General features: G+C 47.7%; 1 protein-coding gene across 1 annotated transcript in view; it reads left to right on the plus strand.

Annotated features, from left to right (window-relative positions):
• Positions 1–15577, plus strand: part of FRMD4A (FERM domain containing 4A) — a 153417-nt gene that overhangs the window by 101226 nt on the left and 36614 nt on the right. The window contains exon 12 of the mRNA XM_067317001.1: positions 12889–12965. Coding sequence (XP_067173102.1) covers positions 12889–12965 — 77 coding nt within the window. The remainder of the gene's footprint in view (positions 1–12888; positions 12966–15577) is intronic.

Genomic DNA, 15577 nt, shown 5'->3' on the forward strand with positions numbered 1-15577 from the left:
AGAAGAAGGGAATATCAGGTGTGGAGAGGTGGCTGCATCAATACCCCATAATGCTGTCCTGCTAACTGTATGCTGAGGCAGCTGGAAGTTTAGTAGTGGCTTGCAGAACCAGTGCCATCTTTGTAGCAGCAGCTTGCAGCCTTCAGGATGGGCAGAATCCTTCTCCCTCTGTGTTCGTTAAGATTTAGCTTCTACAAACTCTTCCTTGTGAAGAGAAAACGTCCTTCAGGGCTAGGTGTGCATCCAAAAAGAGTCACTGTCCTGCTGGGCTTTATCCACTGTCTTGGTTCAGCACCATCCAAAATTCATGATAAATCAAAGCAAATTCTTCAGGGCCAAGTTCTCAGACAGGATGCATCAGCACCACTCTCTCATGACGTACTGAGGCTGTAGTGACCATAACCATCATTTTCAGAGAAAGGTCATTATTTTTTTCCTCAAGTTGCAGAGCAATCGGAGAAAAAAAAACAGGCACTGCAGGACCACTCTATGACTATATTGTCTGTGAGCAGTATTTGTTCATTTTAGCCAGCGGGTCAGGATGTTACTCCACTCCATCCCAGGAGATCCTTACATGAAGAAGAAGTGGCATAGCCTAGAGCTCTGTGACGAGGAGTCCTGCATGCTCAAGCAGCAGCTATAGTAGCAGTAGGCATGTCTCTGTTGTTCTAGTGAGATATTCCCACTGATTTAAGAGCCCAAAGGCATCTTTCAGTGCACACAGCTTAACAGTTTTAGTAAACAATTAACTCCAAACTGAAGAATGAATGATTAACAGAGTCAGCCAAAGGGCTTCCATATGGCCGTTAAACAGACACAGGAATTGTTTAACTTCTCACTGAAAATGAAAAGACCTTAAAGGAGAATCTGGTAGTGTTTGCTTGCTTTGCAAGAAGTGCCATTATTTGGTATTATTCCAATTTCTTCCACAGAAGTCTAGTGGCAACAAAACTTAAGATGAGCATTTTGCTCTCAGCCTTGTAAACATTATCAGTGTTCTCATTGTCCAGTTGACTGAAGAGGACACAAGAGGATAAAGACTTTCATGAACAAGATAAAATGTGAGGTATCCCAAAATTCAGCTGTGAAAGTAGTTTGACAAAGATTTTCCCTGTGACAGCCAGGTATCAGTTTCTGCCATTTGTTCCCAAAATGTTATCTTTTCTCTGAGGTCAGATGAAACATTTAGCAAAAATACGCTATCCTTTGTCATAAGGTCACCACAAAGGTCTGTGAATTTCTCATTACAGAAGAATTTAATTTGTAGTAGTGTTATAAATCCAAAACAATGGCAAGAGACTGATTCTCCATTTATACATGAGAAAACAAGAGCTGGGTTGGACCCAGTGTGCCAAGCAGTACAAAGCACATGTTAAATTAGTAGTTCTGTGTGTCTGATTAGAGAGAAATCAGCTGCTTGTTGACAGCATGGGCAAAGTAATCAACACATTAATTTTGTCAGAAAGTGAAAGCTTGCTGTGTCATGTCACTTGGCCTTTCCCAAACAGCAAGAGATAGAGTGAACTTTCCCAATTCCAGAGGCAAAACAAGATATTTACACAGGAGGAGCAATAGCCTAATTAAGAGCTGCTTTATTGCAGAACAAACAGAGCTCCTCTCTGCTTTAGGGCATAATGAAGCATTGTCAGGTCCATAATTGCATTGATGGAGTGGTTAAACTTGTGCTTCCTGTGGTGAAGGAATGACAGACCAGTAACTTAAAAAAGCACAAAGTAGAGGTTGATGGGAAATGTACAGAAACTAATGACTGATGGAGAGGAGGAAGCTGACAAACTGGTCTCTATCCTGACCCATCACAGAAGAACATCAGGACAGTCAAAAAGGCAGAAGAAGCATGAAATTCAAATGGGTTAAATGGAGCACAGTTAGCTTGCATAACTCCTTGCCACATGATACAATAGGTGTCAAGAGCTTAGATGAGTTAAAAAAGGACTAAAAGTGTGCATGGGTGACACTTCCAGCCAGAGTTATAAAACTGAATAGGTTGTACTCAAACAGGATTTTTGGAGGAATTATAAACCTTCATGTTCAAGGAAGGTGTTTTCTTTGGCAGCAGGTTGGTTTCTGTTGTCAGAGGTATGGAGCGAGCATTCCTCTCCTTGGCATGCCACTGAGCCGGGGGGTATGTTCAGAAAAGGTAGGTCTTTCCCTAGAGCATGCAGAATCAGCTGGGGTCAGAGACAGTGTATTGGCCTTGTGGCTAATTGAGCTCTTTGTGGAATAGCATCTTTTCCTAAGACCTTCACAAACACCTCTGCATTGCAGACAGGGATAAAATATTTCAACTTTACGAACGATGCAAGAGGAGCAAAAAACATTTCCAGGAAATACTGCTTTAAAAGCTAGTGGACTCTCAGTGGCATTGCTGTAATAAATTATTCATTGTGATTAGCTGACTGTTAAGGACTACCTGCCGACTCCTTCTGCTCAACACTTTTATTTCTCTTCCCATTGCTGATCCTTCATGCTTTTTGGATTATGGACTTGGCTGTAAACTGAACCAGTCTTCAGGTCATGGCGGGTTCAACTCGTTTTATAGTGTAGTAATTCAGTCTTAGTTTAGAGTTTGCAAACGTACAGCATTTGAGGAGGGAGACATATATAAAGCAGGGTCCCTTACTGTGCTGTTCCTTCTCACAGAGGAAGGTTGCTCACCCTGTTTCATTCCGCAACAAAATGTAAAACCCAGAGCTGTTGCTGTTGAAGAGCAGCCAGAGTGTTAAGACCTTCCCCAGCTGAAAAGTCTTATTCAATCCCTGTTACACAGGAGACAGTGTTGTCACTAGCACCTTTTTTACTGCTGCTTGCCCTTGTTTCGGGATTGTTTACCATCCAACACCAAGCTCTTCCCCTTTTCCCTTCCTGCCTACACTTGCCCTAAGCACCCCCCATGACTTCCTACTGCACCTCACTGTGCCAAAAAATTGTCAAGAGCACTGGGAGTTGAATAAATCAGATCAGAGCACATGGGGCTGGGAAACAGGATTTTGTCCCTGAGACTGAGGATTTCCATGGGGTTTGGTCAGATGTGCCACTAGGCTGTTGTTCAGTGAACATTTCTTTTGACAGCTGCACGAGCTTAAATGGCCTTCACCACCCTTCTCCCCCTCACAACCCTGCCACTACGGCTCATTTCCTCCTCTGGGCCACTTCCCCAGTCATGCTGGTATAGTTGCATAGCCAGGAAGGAAACTGGTCTGAAGAAGTGATCAGAGCTCTGCATAATCCAGCCCAAAAAAGTGGGCACTTTTAACCTCGATCATTCCCAGTCCCATTCACTGTCTGGTCCACAATCAGTATCACTAGCACAGCTGTAGGAGCTGGACGGGTGCAGGCTGCATAAATCACGGCAGCCAGAGAAAGAAATGTTCATTAATCTACACCCTAACTCCATGGAGCCTGAGAAAAGGACCCTATAGCTCAGGGCAAGGTGGGAACAGTTTGGCTCTGTGGAATTTGCCGTGGTTGAGCCAGGATGAATTAGCACTTAGGTATAGGTCAAAATCGCCAGTTTTTATGTCATATAAGCTGATAAAAGTTTGCTTCAGTGTCTCTCCCAAACAGGGTTGATCTCAGACAGCTAAGCAGACTGCCTAGATAGAGGAACTTGTAAAAACATCATTGTCTTATTTCATGGGGGAAGGGAGAAAGACAGGCCTCTGGGAAGATCCTTGGTGGGGTTCTTTTCCCAAATCAACTAACTGTAAAAAAATCTGCTCAGTTTTCATCATCTAGGTAAATGTGTAGCTTGACCAACTATAATACATGTAAGTGCTAATACATAGCCTACAGCAGTGCTGTCCTACAGGGAAGCTAGCATTTTTTCCAGCGGTTCAGTGTACATGAACTGTGCTGAAGCCTGTCATGCCCACAGTTCCCAGGGTTTTCTGCAAGAATATGCATATGCAAAGGCTGCAGCATGAGGTCCCATCCCCTGATCCAGCCCAGTCAAGCCTATGGCTACCATTAAATATAGTAGTCCCATCAAAGTAAAACTCACTTGCTTTAAGTGCTTTGCCGTATTCGGGTCTTAAAGGTTAACTCTCTATAAAAGCAGCAGCCAAGTCTTAAATGATTCTGCAGCACACAGCAGGAGCTTCAACAAGATGCAAAAACAAATCATTCCAACAGCACAAAGTGAAACAAATTGGACCTCAGTGCCCTGAAGTTGGGGCAGAGATCTGGAGTGAGATTCAAACCTCCTCGAGCCCTTGTGCTTGGCTCTGAAGTGGCAGCAGGCTCACCACATGTCCCACCCTTCTCAAATGCTTTCTCTTTGTTCGTCAGAGCTCACTGCTTTAAAGTCCTGAGCATCTTCATCGCCAGGTGAAGCCAGGCAGGGAGCCAGGACTCAATGGCTATGAGTATGAGGCCTCTTTAAGTCAGTGGCCAGGGAAGGAGGCTCACAAGGTTATGCGTTGTAGCCTGTCACCATGTGTATGGGATTGCTGTTGTCACAGAACCCCAAGTGCAGGCACCCTCCATCATGGGCATGTTTTCAGTCATGCAATCCCATATGCATGTGCATTCTCATAGCGTGACTGGGCGTATGTGCTTCATAGGATGGGGGTTCATGGATTTTGGTTACAAGATAGACATGCTTTAGTCATGCCCCTGGGTAAGACAAGAGGATCTTTAGGGAAGAAAGTGGCAGGAATGGTTTGTGGACTGCAGGAATCATTCTAGTATGCCATAGCTGATTCATGGGCTATAGATTCCTTCTGTAGGTTCTCCTTGGCTATAGGCCATCCTTTCTCTATGTATTAGAGTATTAAGTCAGAAAGGAGAAATCTTCCATGCAGGAAGAACTACTCACTTTGAATTTTTTTGTAAAGGATAAAAAGGAGAAAATTTGACTTACAAGAGTCATTAAAAAAAGTTCTCTGTAGACATATTGATTTAGACACACCCAGCATGGTGACAGCAGTGCAATATGTAAGAGCATCTACCAGATATATGTACATCAAAGGCGGATTTGTTCATACATAAAGTCAAAGTCAAATCTCCCACAAATATCAAGTTGCATTATGTAGACAAATAACATTTTGTCCAAATAACTGCTCTTCCCCCTGTGAACTGTTGCTTTGCTGTGTCTCTGAGCCAATAAATCCCTTTGAAATTTAATAGGGAATTGTCTCTCCATAATGGAAATGAATATAGACTGGTGGTTATATAGATCTAGACACAATTTCTGTTTGGTCAAGACAGAAATGTTTGTTGGGATGGTGCAGTCCCATGAGAACAGCATATAGCAAAAAGGATCTCAAGTTGGACCAGAAACTGTTTGTCTGTTTGGCAAAAAGAAAGTTCTGAAGCCTGAGGGGAAGAAGTAATTAGATAGCGAGCTGGGATTGTTGACAGACCACCAAAAGTCCCACTTAGCCAAGCCACTCTCTCATTTAATGGGGGAAGGGAGGAAGGCAGGCCTCTGGGAAGATCATTGGTGGGGTTGTTTTCCTAAATCAAATCAGACAGGAAACCTTTTATTTTTTGCTTTAGGAAGTCAGAGAAAAAAATTACCCCAAACTGATAGAAATATAGGAGTTAATGGAAGCGTGGCAGGGTGGAGGGCTTGGTTATGGTACAGCAGCATCCCCCTCGCATGACCAGGGGGGCACCCTCAGCAATAGGTCATGGTAATTCACAGGTGACAGCCCACGGAAATTTCTTGGTAAATCTGCCCCTGAAACAAGACCCCATTTGTCTGAGCTGAGATGGTGCTATTCTGCCTGAACCAAATCCTTCCTCATTCACTCTGACTAGTTTGACAGAGGTATGATTGATGGGAGCAGGGCTGGCTCAAGGCAGAACACAAATTCATGCCCGGAAACCATGGTCCCACTGAAATCAATAGCACAAAACTGCCATTGACTTCACTGGAGCTGTGATTTCCATAGATCTTAAGGCCGAAAAGGGCTACTCATAACCTCCACCCTGACCTCCTGCATAGCTCAGCCCCTAGAATTTCACTTGCTGGTTTGTTCAGTGGAAAGAATTACATTTCCAAGCAGGAAATTTTTTTGTGCTTGTTGTGTCTTTAAATTGCAAAACAAAAGACTTGGGATTTTGTTGCTGCACTCAGGCAAGCTGTGTGAAAATACTGTCATTGTTTAGTTTCCTTGTTTAGTGCCTGTTTTAGTATTGGGATGTCATCCAGGGTTGGCTCTCGCATTGGGCGTAGGTGAGTGAAGAGGTTGCGTTTGGGCTGCTAGAAATGTATTGTGTTCTTTCCCTGTCATTCCTAGAAGCCTCTCGGAACATCTTGTCTGGGGGTTGAGGTGGTAGTCCATGCATTCAGAGAGATGATTGTTCCTTCTGCATAGTATAATTTAATAAGGCATTAATCATCTAAGAAGTTGCAAGACTTGAAGGACTGGGAGAAGCCATATAGGTTAGTAAGTCCGATAACAATCACAATTGGTCATTTATTAGATGTTTAGAATCACAGAAAAATTTAAGTTGAAGAGACCTCTGGAAGTCTGTAGTCCAACCGCCTACTTAAAGTTGGGCCAACTTCAAAGTTAGAGCAGGTTGCTCAGGGCCAAGTGTTTGACTACCCTCACTATTTTTTTTTTTCATATATCTAATCAGAATTTCCCTTGCTGCAACCTGTGTCCATTGCCTCTTGTCCTTTTTCGGGGCCCTTCTGAGAAGAGACTGGCTCCATCTTCTTTATAACTCCCATTTAGGTCACCAGAGACAGCAGACAGATAGCAGGTTAGATCCTCCCATAGACTTCTCTAAGCTGAATAAACCCAGTCTGTCCTTGTACATCATGTGTTCCAACCCCCAAATGGTCTTGGTGGCCTCCACTGGAGTCACTCCAGTTTGTCGGTATCTTTCTTGTATCGGGGAAATCAAAATTGAACATGGTACTTCAGATGTGGTCTCATAAGTGCCGAAGAGAGGGAAAGAGTGCAGGAGTGCCACAGAACTGTCATTTGAGGCACCACAAGCCCTAATGCCTCCTAGAAAATTTAAGACTCCTAATGAAAACACCAAACGCTACCAAAATCACAGGGAGAGTGTAGGTGAGGCTGAGGCATCACTGGTATCCTAGCTCTACAGATCTGTGAAATAAAAATGCCAGTATGATCCTAAGAGCAGATGGCACCCTCTGCTGCAAAGGAGCACAACAACCCTCAGTGTTGCCTGACGGTTCAGTTTTGGGATCTGATCCTTCCTGACGTCTCTAGTATTGGGTTTGATTCTGAACAGCCACCAAGCTTGATATCTGAAATCACTGCGAGCTTGCTTATCACTGAGTAACCCCGTTCTGCCTGTGGCCCACCTCAGATGCTTCTGGGGTAGACCTGTACACAGAAAAAAGAAAAAACAAGACACCAGGTACTTGGGCATTTTTATCTTGTTAATAGACACAATGCAAAATGGTTCACACTGTTTACTCAGGGTCATCCAGCCATGGCGTACACTGCCCAGTTCTGTGCTGGGTGCAGCTCTTCTGGGTACACCAGGCAAAAGAGGGCATCAGAGAGCCTGTTCCTTTACGCTGCTGGCCCCTTCCAGAGCTCAGGATAGAGAGGCCTAGGAATTGCTCTACTGTGCTATTTGGGTGCATTTCTCTAGGAACCATAATCCAGAGAGTACTGTGCACCAACTACCAGTGCTGCCCTTAAGCAGCCCTCTCTGCCTCATCCCTGCCATGAGCTGCAGTGAACCATGAGAGCTACCAATGGCCTCATTACTGCCAGGGGTTCCCGAATATACGGCATGGTTCCTCCGTTGAGTACTCAGACAAGGCTTCCTGAGCACAAAGGGAGAGAGCACAGCCCAGAGCCTAGCACACATTAACTCAACTCCCCTCACCTCAGTGAACTCCTTATAGAGGCCTTGTTATCCTCCTTTTCCAAATATGCTGTTCACTGTGCATGAGCTGTAGCTAGAAGGATAAGGAGCTAAGTTGGACTCTGCCTGGCCACTGGTGTATTTCCTCACCATACCTGGAGAAATGACTGGAATACGGCCAGCAAGCTCATCCCCTCCACGTCTTTCCAGCGAGGCCCAAAGTTCTGCACATTTGTCCTTTGTTCAGGTCACCCAGGCCATCAGTGGCCAAGCCAGCAACTCCTCCCTATGTTTCATTCGCAAAACACCTTCACTTCTTTATCAGGAGCCTCTGACATCCTGCTGTCTGCAAACTCCACTGCATTGGTTCCAGAGTCAATAAAAATGGTAAAAACATCCTTCAGACTCAGATGGCTGACAGGGATGTAGATCCCTGGGCCTCTTCTCTTCCAGGCTCAGCTTAATTAGGGGGCAGCCAGCAAACCACAAGCGTGCTCACAAAAGAAGCTTGCGTCTGAAGGGCTTTGACTGCAGCTCTTTGTAACATCTGGTGCCTGGTGAGCTTGCCTGCATCTTGGAAGGAGTTTCTGATGAGAAAATTTCTGCAGCTTGCACCTGAATTCTCCAAAACGCACCATACAGCACTCAGATCCCTCCCCTGGCTCTTTTTCTAAGTTGCCAGCTTTGCAGAAAAGCCATTTTTGGCACTTGTTTCCCCACCATAGCCTCCCCACTCACCCCAAAGCAGTTGAAATGGTACACATGGTGCAATATGGAACAGCTACTCCCCAAGTACCCCTTGCATGTTTGCAGGTTGATAAGCAGTTTTGCAAATTCAAGTGATAATATTGGTTCCGGTTTTATTGTCGTAATGAATAAGAGCCCACAGTGTGGACAGTCTCCTTGACTCAAAGAGGGTATAATTCTTTCATCCTCTTTTAGTGATCCCTTTCCCTTTCACATGCACACATGAGTGTGCAGCTGTGCACAAAAGCCAGTCTCAGGAAGACCTCCTTAAGTGTCCATTGAAGATTAAATGATCTCAGGCACAGCCTGTAATGATGACCACTACCAAAAATTGTTCCCATATGAAAGCTGCCCCATGCTGCATGATCCAAAATGGGCTGCTGACCTCAGAAGAGATCCCAATGGGCGAACCACCACATCACAGAAACCCACCCCACCACAAGCACCACTAACTGGCACCTTGTCTGCAGGCTCAAAGTGAAGGCAGCTATTAAAGGAGCAGGGCAACCACGATCTCAGCTTGTATTGCCAAGTAATTTCCTCCAAGCCCTGTTTCTAGGGTGTTTGGGGAGATGCTATCCCAGTTCCTGTTGCAAGGTACCCTTTCTCGAATAAGCATAGGACTGCAGTTGTCCATTCCACAACGTTAAAGTTGCTACAGTCCTAATACAACTCCAGTTAAAGTCAATAGAAATCTTCCCAACCACACAAGCAGGCATTGGATTCAGGCCTGCAAATCAACGAAAGACAAACAGAAGCCAAATGACACAGAACCAGACCCAGCCTGGGTGTAAGGGGAGGCAAACCTGCCCTCAACATGGATTCTTTGACTTAAACTAGCCCCAAAACGGGTACACCAAAAACTGCATGCATCCGTTTGTCACTGCATTTCCGCAAGATTGTGTTGAAAATACGGCCAGCTCCTTGCTGTGGCTCTTATTCCCTGGTGAAGGTTAAGTACCAACATGGTAAAAGGCTCTTGATGGGTAAAAAATAATGCTTCCATTTAAAAAGACCCACTAATGGCACCCTGTGCATCTGTCGCTGAATTAACAACATCAATTTGAAACCATACGTAAGCCAGACAACTGGGAAGGGAACAGCTTGCTTACATTAGGAGGTCTGGCTGAAGGGAGAAATTAGGCCTTGTTTCTCCTGAGGGGCTGTGAACAGGAAAGTGGATACTTTCTTGTGGGTATTAACATTTTTGCAGATTGGATTCCTTGTGTGTAGGAAGGGTGAGACCCCTCAGATCAACATGGGCAAAATGAGCGAGAGGCTGCAGAAAAATATTTGGGGAGCAAAGGGAGAGCATAGTTACAGCAATGGTAAAACCTATGCATATGTTCTGGAGAGTAGCATTACAGAAAAAAGAAAAAGATGCAAACTCAGGTTGTAGGGTCACTTTCCTTCCCAAAAGTCAGCATTTGCCTCTTTCTATACCTTGCCAACAAAAATAGAGAAACTACATATACAAGTGTAGCTATCTGGGGAGCTGCTCCAGTGCCCAAAACTTTGGTGTTTAATACAGTTTTGAAGCTGTTGGGGATCCAAGGCAGGATCCAGGGCTGGCAGATATGACACCAGACCTATGGCAGACCCACTCCCTTCTAGGGCAGCAGCCGGAGGCCGGGCAGGGTACCCTGGGGCATGTCATATGGCACTAGACGCCTACATTTAAGCACCTGAATAGCTCCCATGGAGCCTTATGTGTTTGGACAGTTGGAGTTAATCATCGAAGAGAAACTTCGCTGGAGTTAATGAACTGAGCACTGTTGCCTGTGAGGTTTATTAGCATAGAGGACAAAATACAAAAGGCTGAGAGCGTGGGGAGCAGTCTCGCAGTGTTGGAGGGAGGAGGACAGAGTGATTACGAAGACTTCTGCACATCTACCTGTGCTGATTCTGCGACAAACCCTCCAAGAACGGCAACTACCGACAGCTCAGAAAAGGCTTTCAAATCCTTTTTGCACCACGCCGTAGTTTAGCCATAAATAGGGAGACGATGGGGAGACATGGGAACAGAGGGATATTTTGTGAAGGGTGTGAACTGCTGGGTTTTGGACAGTTATGTGTTCCACATGTCTGAGCGCCTCCCAAACACGTCTTGTCTACACGCTGCGAGGCACAGCCGTTTTCTCCTCCCCATTTTACAGACGGGCATCTGGAAAGGCAGCGGGATGTTTTCAGAGGCCCACATGGCAGTCTCATGCTTGACCCCTGTTGTTGTCAGTGGGAGTTTAGGCCCCAAACTTCCTTTTTGTGCCTTTGAAGCTCAGCTAAAGCGCACAGAGAGCTTGTGACAGAGACAGGCTTCACATTCAGATCTCAATTCCCAGCTTAACCCTTTCACCCCAAGTCTGTCCTTTCCTGGGGGGTAAAATAACACATATTTTTATGCTCCGTTTTGTGATTATGATTTTTATGCAGTTATTTTTTTTCAATAGGAGAAATAAATTAGCCCTGTAAAGACAGTGTAACCTAGCTTGTGTCACCTCTCTCAACCTCCCCATCCTTCCTTGTCCCCTTCCTGCCCTGCCCTCCTGCCTCACTAAACCATGCAGACGACCCCAGAGCACGGGGCAACTCAGTGCTCTTGTTACACTGAAAGTGAGACAAGCTGTTGCAGCAGCCACAGCTGAGCACAGTGGAGCTGTCATAGCCCCCACCCCATGCTTCCTTCCAAACACCCATTTAAAAAAAAAGAAACAAAACAAAACAAAAAGCCGCTCGGTTGGAAACTTTTACAAACACAAACAGCAGGCATGTTTTGAATTCTGGTGCCCCTGAAGTATTAGCGAGGGGAAAATATTTGCCCCCCCCCACCGTGGCTCCCTTTATTTTCTAGATTTCACGTCCATAGCAGCTTAATCAGGGAAAATCAAATTATGCCTCCTGTTTACTTATCTCCAGAAGGCTGACACTGGCCAGCGGCTTATCTCCGTGTGGCAGGAGCCAGCTCCTTCCTTAGGGGTAGGACAGGAACTCAGCAGAAGCTGCTCGTAGTAGGAGAGGGAGTACAAACCAGGGAAAGCTCTGCTGGCTGCGCTCAGCAGCGGCAAGGTAACCACCCCGGAGCTTTGCAGTTTTGCTAGGGCGAGTGCAAGCAAGGCAAAGAGTGAAATAGCTAGAGGGGGAAGACTGCCTCCTCTCCGTCGATCAGCAGCCTGGAAGTCAGGGTGCCGCTTTGATTTTTGGTCCCCGGCTTGTGATGACGAGGAGGCCAGGAGCTGGCACGATGTTTGCAGTCACCGCGCTGTGTTCTGCTCATATGCTCTGTCCTCCCTCCCTCCCTCCCGCCTGGGAGGCCAGAGTTGCTTCGCAGCAGAAACCCTTAAATAAGGCACGGGAACAGGGGAAGCATGAACAAGACGCAGCCTCTGTGCGTCCCTGTGCCCAGGGGCACGGACACGCACAGGGCAGGCAGAGCCCCTGGGAAACGTGCCCATGTTTACGTGGAGGTGGGGGCACCAAGTTAGCACCCGGGAGAGTCGAATTTTACTCCTTGACTGCACTGAAGTACTGAGTGACCATGGGCAAATCATTCACCCACTTTGTGCCTCAGTTTCCCCAGTTTGGTGACAGCACTGATTTTGTCTGCAAGGTGCTCCGAGGTGGGGCAGCCTGTAAAAAGGAGGCACGAGCATTACTTGCTGCCGTGTTTCACACTGTCCTTGCAAACTGGGGTTCTGGCACCACCCTGGGCGCTGTCAGCACCACGGATAAACTGCCACCACTGAGTAAGATTTGTGCGAGTTTTTGTTGATTCCCTGTGAAAGGAAGTTGGGATAGAAGAGTGGCTTTTGGAGCGGCCGCCTTCCACGGAGCAGTGCAGTTCACATTAGCGGAGATCCGATTCACAAAGCGAGGCTGCCTTCGCTCCTCTGAGGTCTGCCCTGCAAAGCTTGCCAGCGCGGGGGAAGAGCAGCCGCAGCCTCTTGTGCGAGGGGCGAGTTGACACCAGCTGCCCACGCTGGCAGGATAAAAGCGACCGGACCCCGGGGGTTGCATACGTCTAAATCCGTCTTTAATCCCGTTAAGCGCAACCGTGCTGCGGCCAGCTCGCACCGCAGGAATTTCCCGACTCCTCTCGCCACCGCCCTGCCGCCACCCCCGCGCCTCGCGTGGGAGCCCCACGGCGGGGGCGGGGGCGGTGCGGCGGGGGGCAGGAAGCGGGGCCGGGCCGGGCGGGGCGGAGCGGAGCGGCGCGGAGCAGCGCGGAGCGGGGCGGCCCCGCCGCAGCGCCGGGAGGGAGCAGCGCGGAGCGGCGCGGCGCGGCGGCAGCGGCACCTCACGCCCTTCTTGTCCCCGCAGATCTTCCAATGGAGGCAGCTGGAGAACCTCTATTTCCGCGAGAAGAAGTTCTCGGTGGAGGTGCACGACCCGCGCAGGTGAGAGCCGCGGGGCGCGGAGCCGGGGAGCCGCGGCGGCCGGGTCCCCCCCGCCGCCCCCCGCCGCTTTGGGGCCGCTCCCGCTTGCAGCTCGCCTGCAAACCGGCCGCCCGCGAGCAAGGCAGCGGGTGCCGACCTGGGGGCCGCTCGTTCCTAGCAGAGGGGTTTTGTGCTCGGGTGGGTGTGCTTGAGGCTGCGGTTTTGGTCCCCCCCCCCCGTTCTGGCACCGCGGGGCTGGTGCCCCGGCTGCGCCGCCGGCAGCCGCTGCGCGCTGAATGAGGGTCCGCTTCGTCCCTGTCCCTGTGCCTGTGCCGGAGCCCGGAGATGGGCGCCAGATTTTGTGCTCACGCGCTCCCTTGTAAATATTCAGCGGTTCAGCTGAAAGGAATGGCACTGTACCAGAGGTTTACCGGCAGTCTGGATCAAAGCCCATCAGTCTTTTTGGCAAAGGAGTCTTATTTCTTCCTTTCGAGACCTAACGTGGGAGAGTGAGTTCAAATGACTGTATTGCAAAATGCAGTGATTAGAGGCACCCCTTACTCATTTGCGTTAGTGGATGGGTACAGTGGATGGGGAAAAAGATCCCCTGGTGTGTATACTGCTCTGTAACTTGTTCCCATTAAAATCCATGTCCCATTTGAAACGTAAAGCATGAATAAGGCTGATAGAAACTATCTTTGTTTTCCAGACTGATTTGATGTGCTACTGGGCAGTAGCGTGTTTTGCTGATCACTCAACTGTGATCCTGTTTCACCTGTTTCCCATGCCTATCTGTACAGCAATACATGTACTTTGATTAAGGCAATTTTGCATTCAGCTTCTGTATCTATTTGTCCTGCTGTGGACATAGTCACACCAATATGAAGGTGCCTGTATCCATAGATATATTTTGTTAAAGCAAAAACTGAATAGAACAGCTCTTAGCAATCTGCAGCTCCAGGGTAGCAGAGCATTTACTCATCTGCTTAATATTAAGCATGTAAATAGTCCCATGAAATCCAGCAGAGCAAATTCCCAAAGTTGAGAACACGCTGGGAGATCTTCCAACACCAGGAGCCGGGGGTGGTGTACTCCTTCCACCCCCCAAACCTTAGTCAGCAGGCAACGCGTCAGAAATGCACGCTGCAAACAAACAGCAGCAAGAATCCCCTAAGCGCCAAGACTGGCCATTTCCTGTAAGCGGCAATTGCAAGGAAAAGAAAGCAATAGCTCTGGGACGTTAAAATCATTGCGATGTTTGCAACTCAATGTCGTGCACGAAATGTGGCCATGCAGAGGAACCTCTTGTGTCTCCAACTGTGCGTCCTTTGAATGTAAGTGGTAGGAATTATTGACACAGAACAACTTTGGGTTTTTTATTCCGCTACTCTGTTTTTCTGAAACAGTGCTGTGAGGACAAAGCCCTTTCCTATGTGAATGGTCCTGGATACTCCTTGGTACTTTCTCACTGTGTGGGAATGAACTCGGCTGATTTTAATAGCCAGACAGCACGTGCTTCACTCCCATCTCCTGTGCCAAACGGGCACTCCGAGCGTAAAGCAGTAACGCACATTGCAGTGGTACGGTGGGAACGGAGCGCAAGCTGCATGTAGTCTCCCAGCCAAGTGGAATGGACTCCTATGAGGAGTTACTCGGCGTGCGGAGGAGGAGGAGTAGCCAGCACGGTGCTCTCTCAGCATTCCTCTCCGTATAGCCAAACCAGAGCCTGAGTCAGCCAAGCCACGCTCGCAGGCGCAAGGGCTCTGGAAAGCAGGCTCGGCTCGGCGGCTGTGGTGAGGGCTGGGCCTTTCTAGCCCTGCCTCTGCCCATAGCTCCCCTCCTGAGCAAGGCATTTCGCCTCTCTTCCTCTCAGCTCCTTGTCCCTTAAAGGAGCAAAATGTTGCACATCCAACAATGTTGCACATCCAACAATGTTGCACATCCAACAATGTTAATTCCATATCGCGTGTGGCATGCATGGAGGAAAGTCGTGGAAAAAACATCCATGGGCCATTTCTAACAGCTCCTCAAAAGATAGCTGTGAAAAGCAAGCCCATATCTGGGATCATCTAAGTATGCAGACTTTCTAATGGGTTTTGCAGTTTTGACGGGAAACGCATATAGATCCCAAAGAGAAAAAAAATAGGAAATCACTGCTTTTAAGATGAGAAGATGAATGGTTTGGGGAGTTTGTTTCCAAGAGTTCAAAACAAGTAGCTATGTTTGAATTGAATAGGATGACACCAAGATTTAGGCTCAAACATGTTTGAGTGCTTTAATGACTCAGAGCCTTATATGCCAATGTGCTGCAGTAATTTGTGTCCCTCAAAGCGGTATAAAGCACCCGGAGTTGAATCCCCCCATTCAGCCTCAGCTCCACGAGCACCTCCCAGCACAGCCCTCATTCCATGTCCAGTGATGGGGATGGGGCTGCCCAGCATCCTTCCTCATCAGGACCGTCTGCCTCCATGCTGCTGCATCCATGGAAAGGGCAATGCTTGTGACGGGACAGGGCAGGACGGAAAGGGCTCAAGCCAGGGTAGCACTGAAACATGAGATTTCAGTTGTCACAAGCCTTGTTTACATTGGCCGTGGCTGTTTTCTCAGAGGATATTTCACTCCAATTTGTGGCT

The sequence above is a fragment of the Apteryx mantelli genome, chromosome 1 (genome assembly GCF_036417845.1).
Source record: "Apteryx mantelli isolate bAptMan1 chromosome 1, bAptMan1.hap1, whole genome shotgun sequence".
NCBI lineage: Eukaryota > Metazoa > Chordata > Aves > Apterygiformes > Apterygidae > Apteryx > Apteryx mantelli.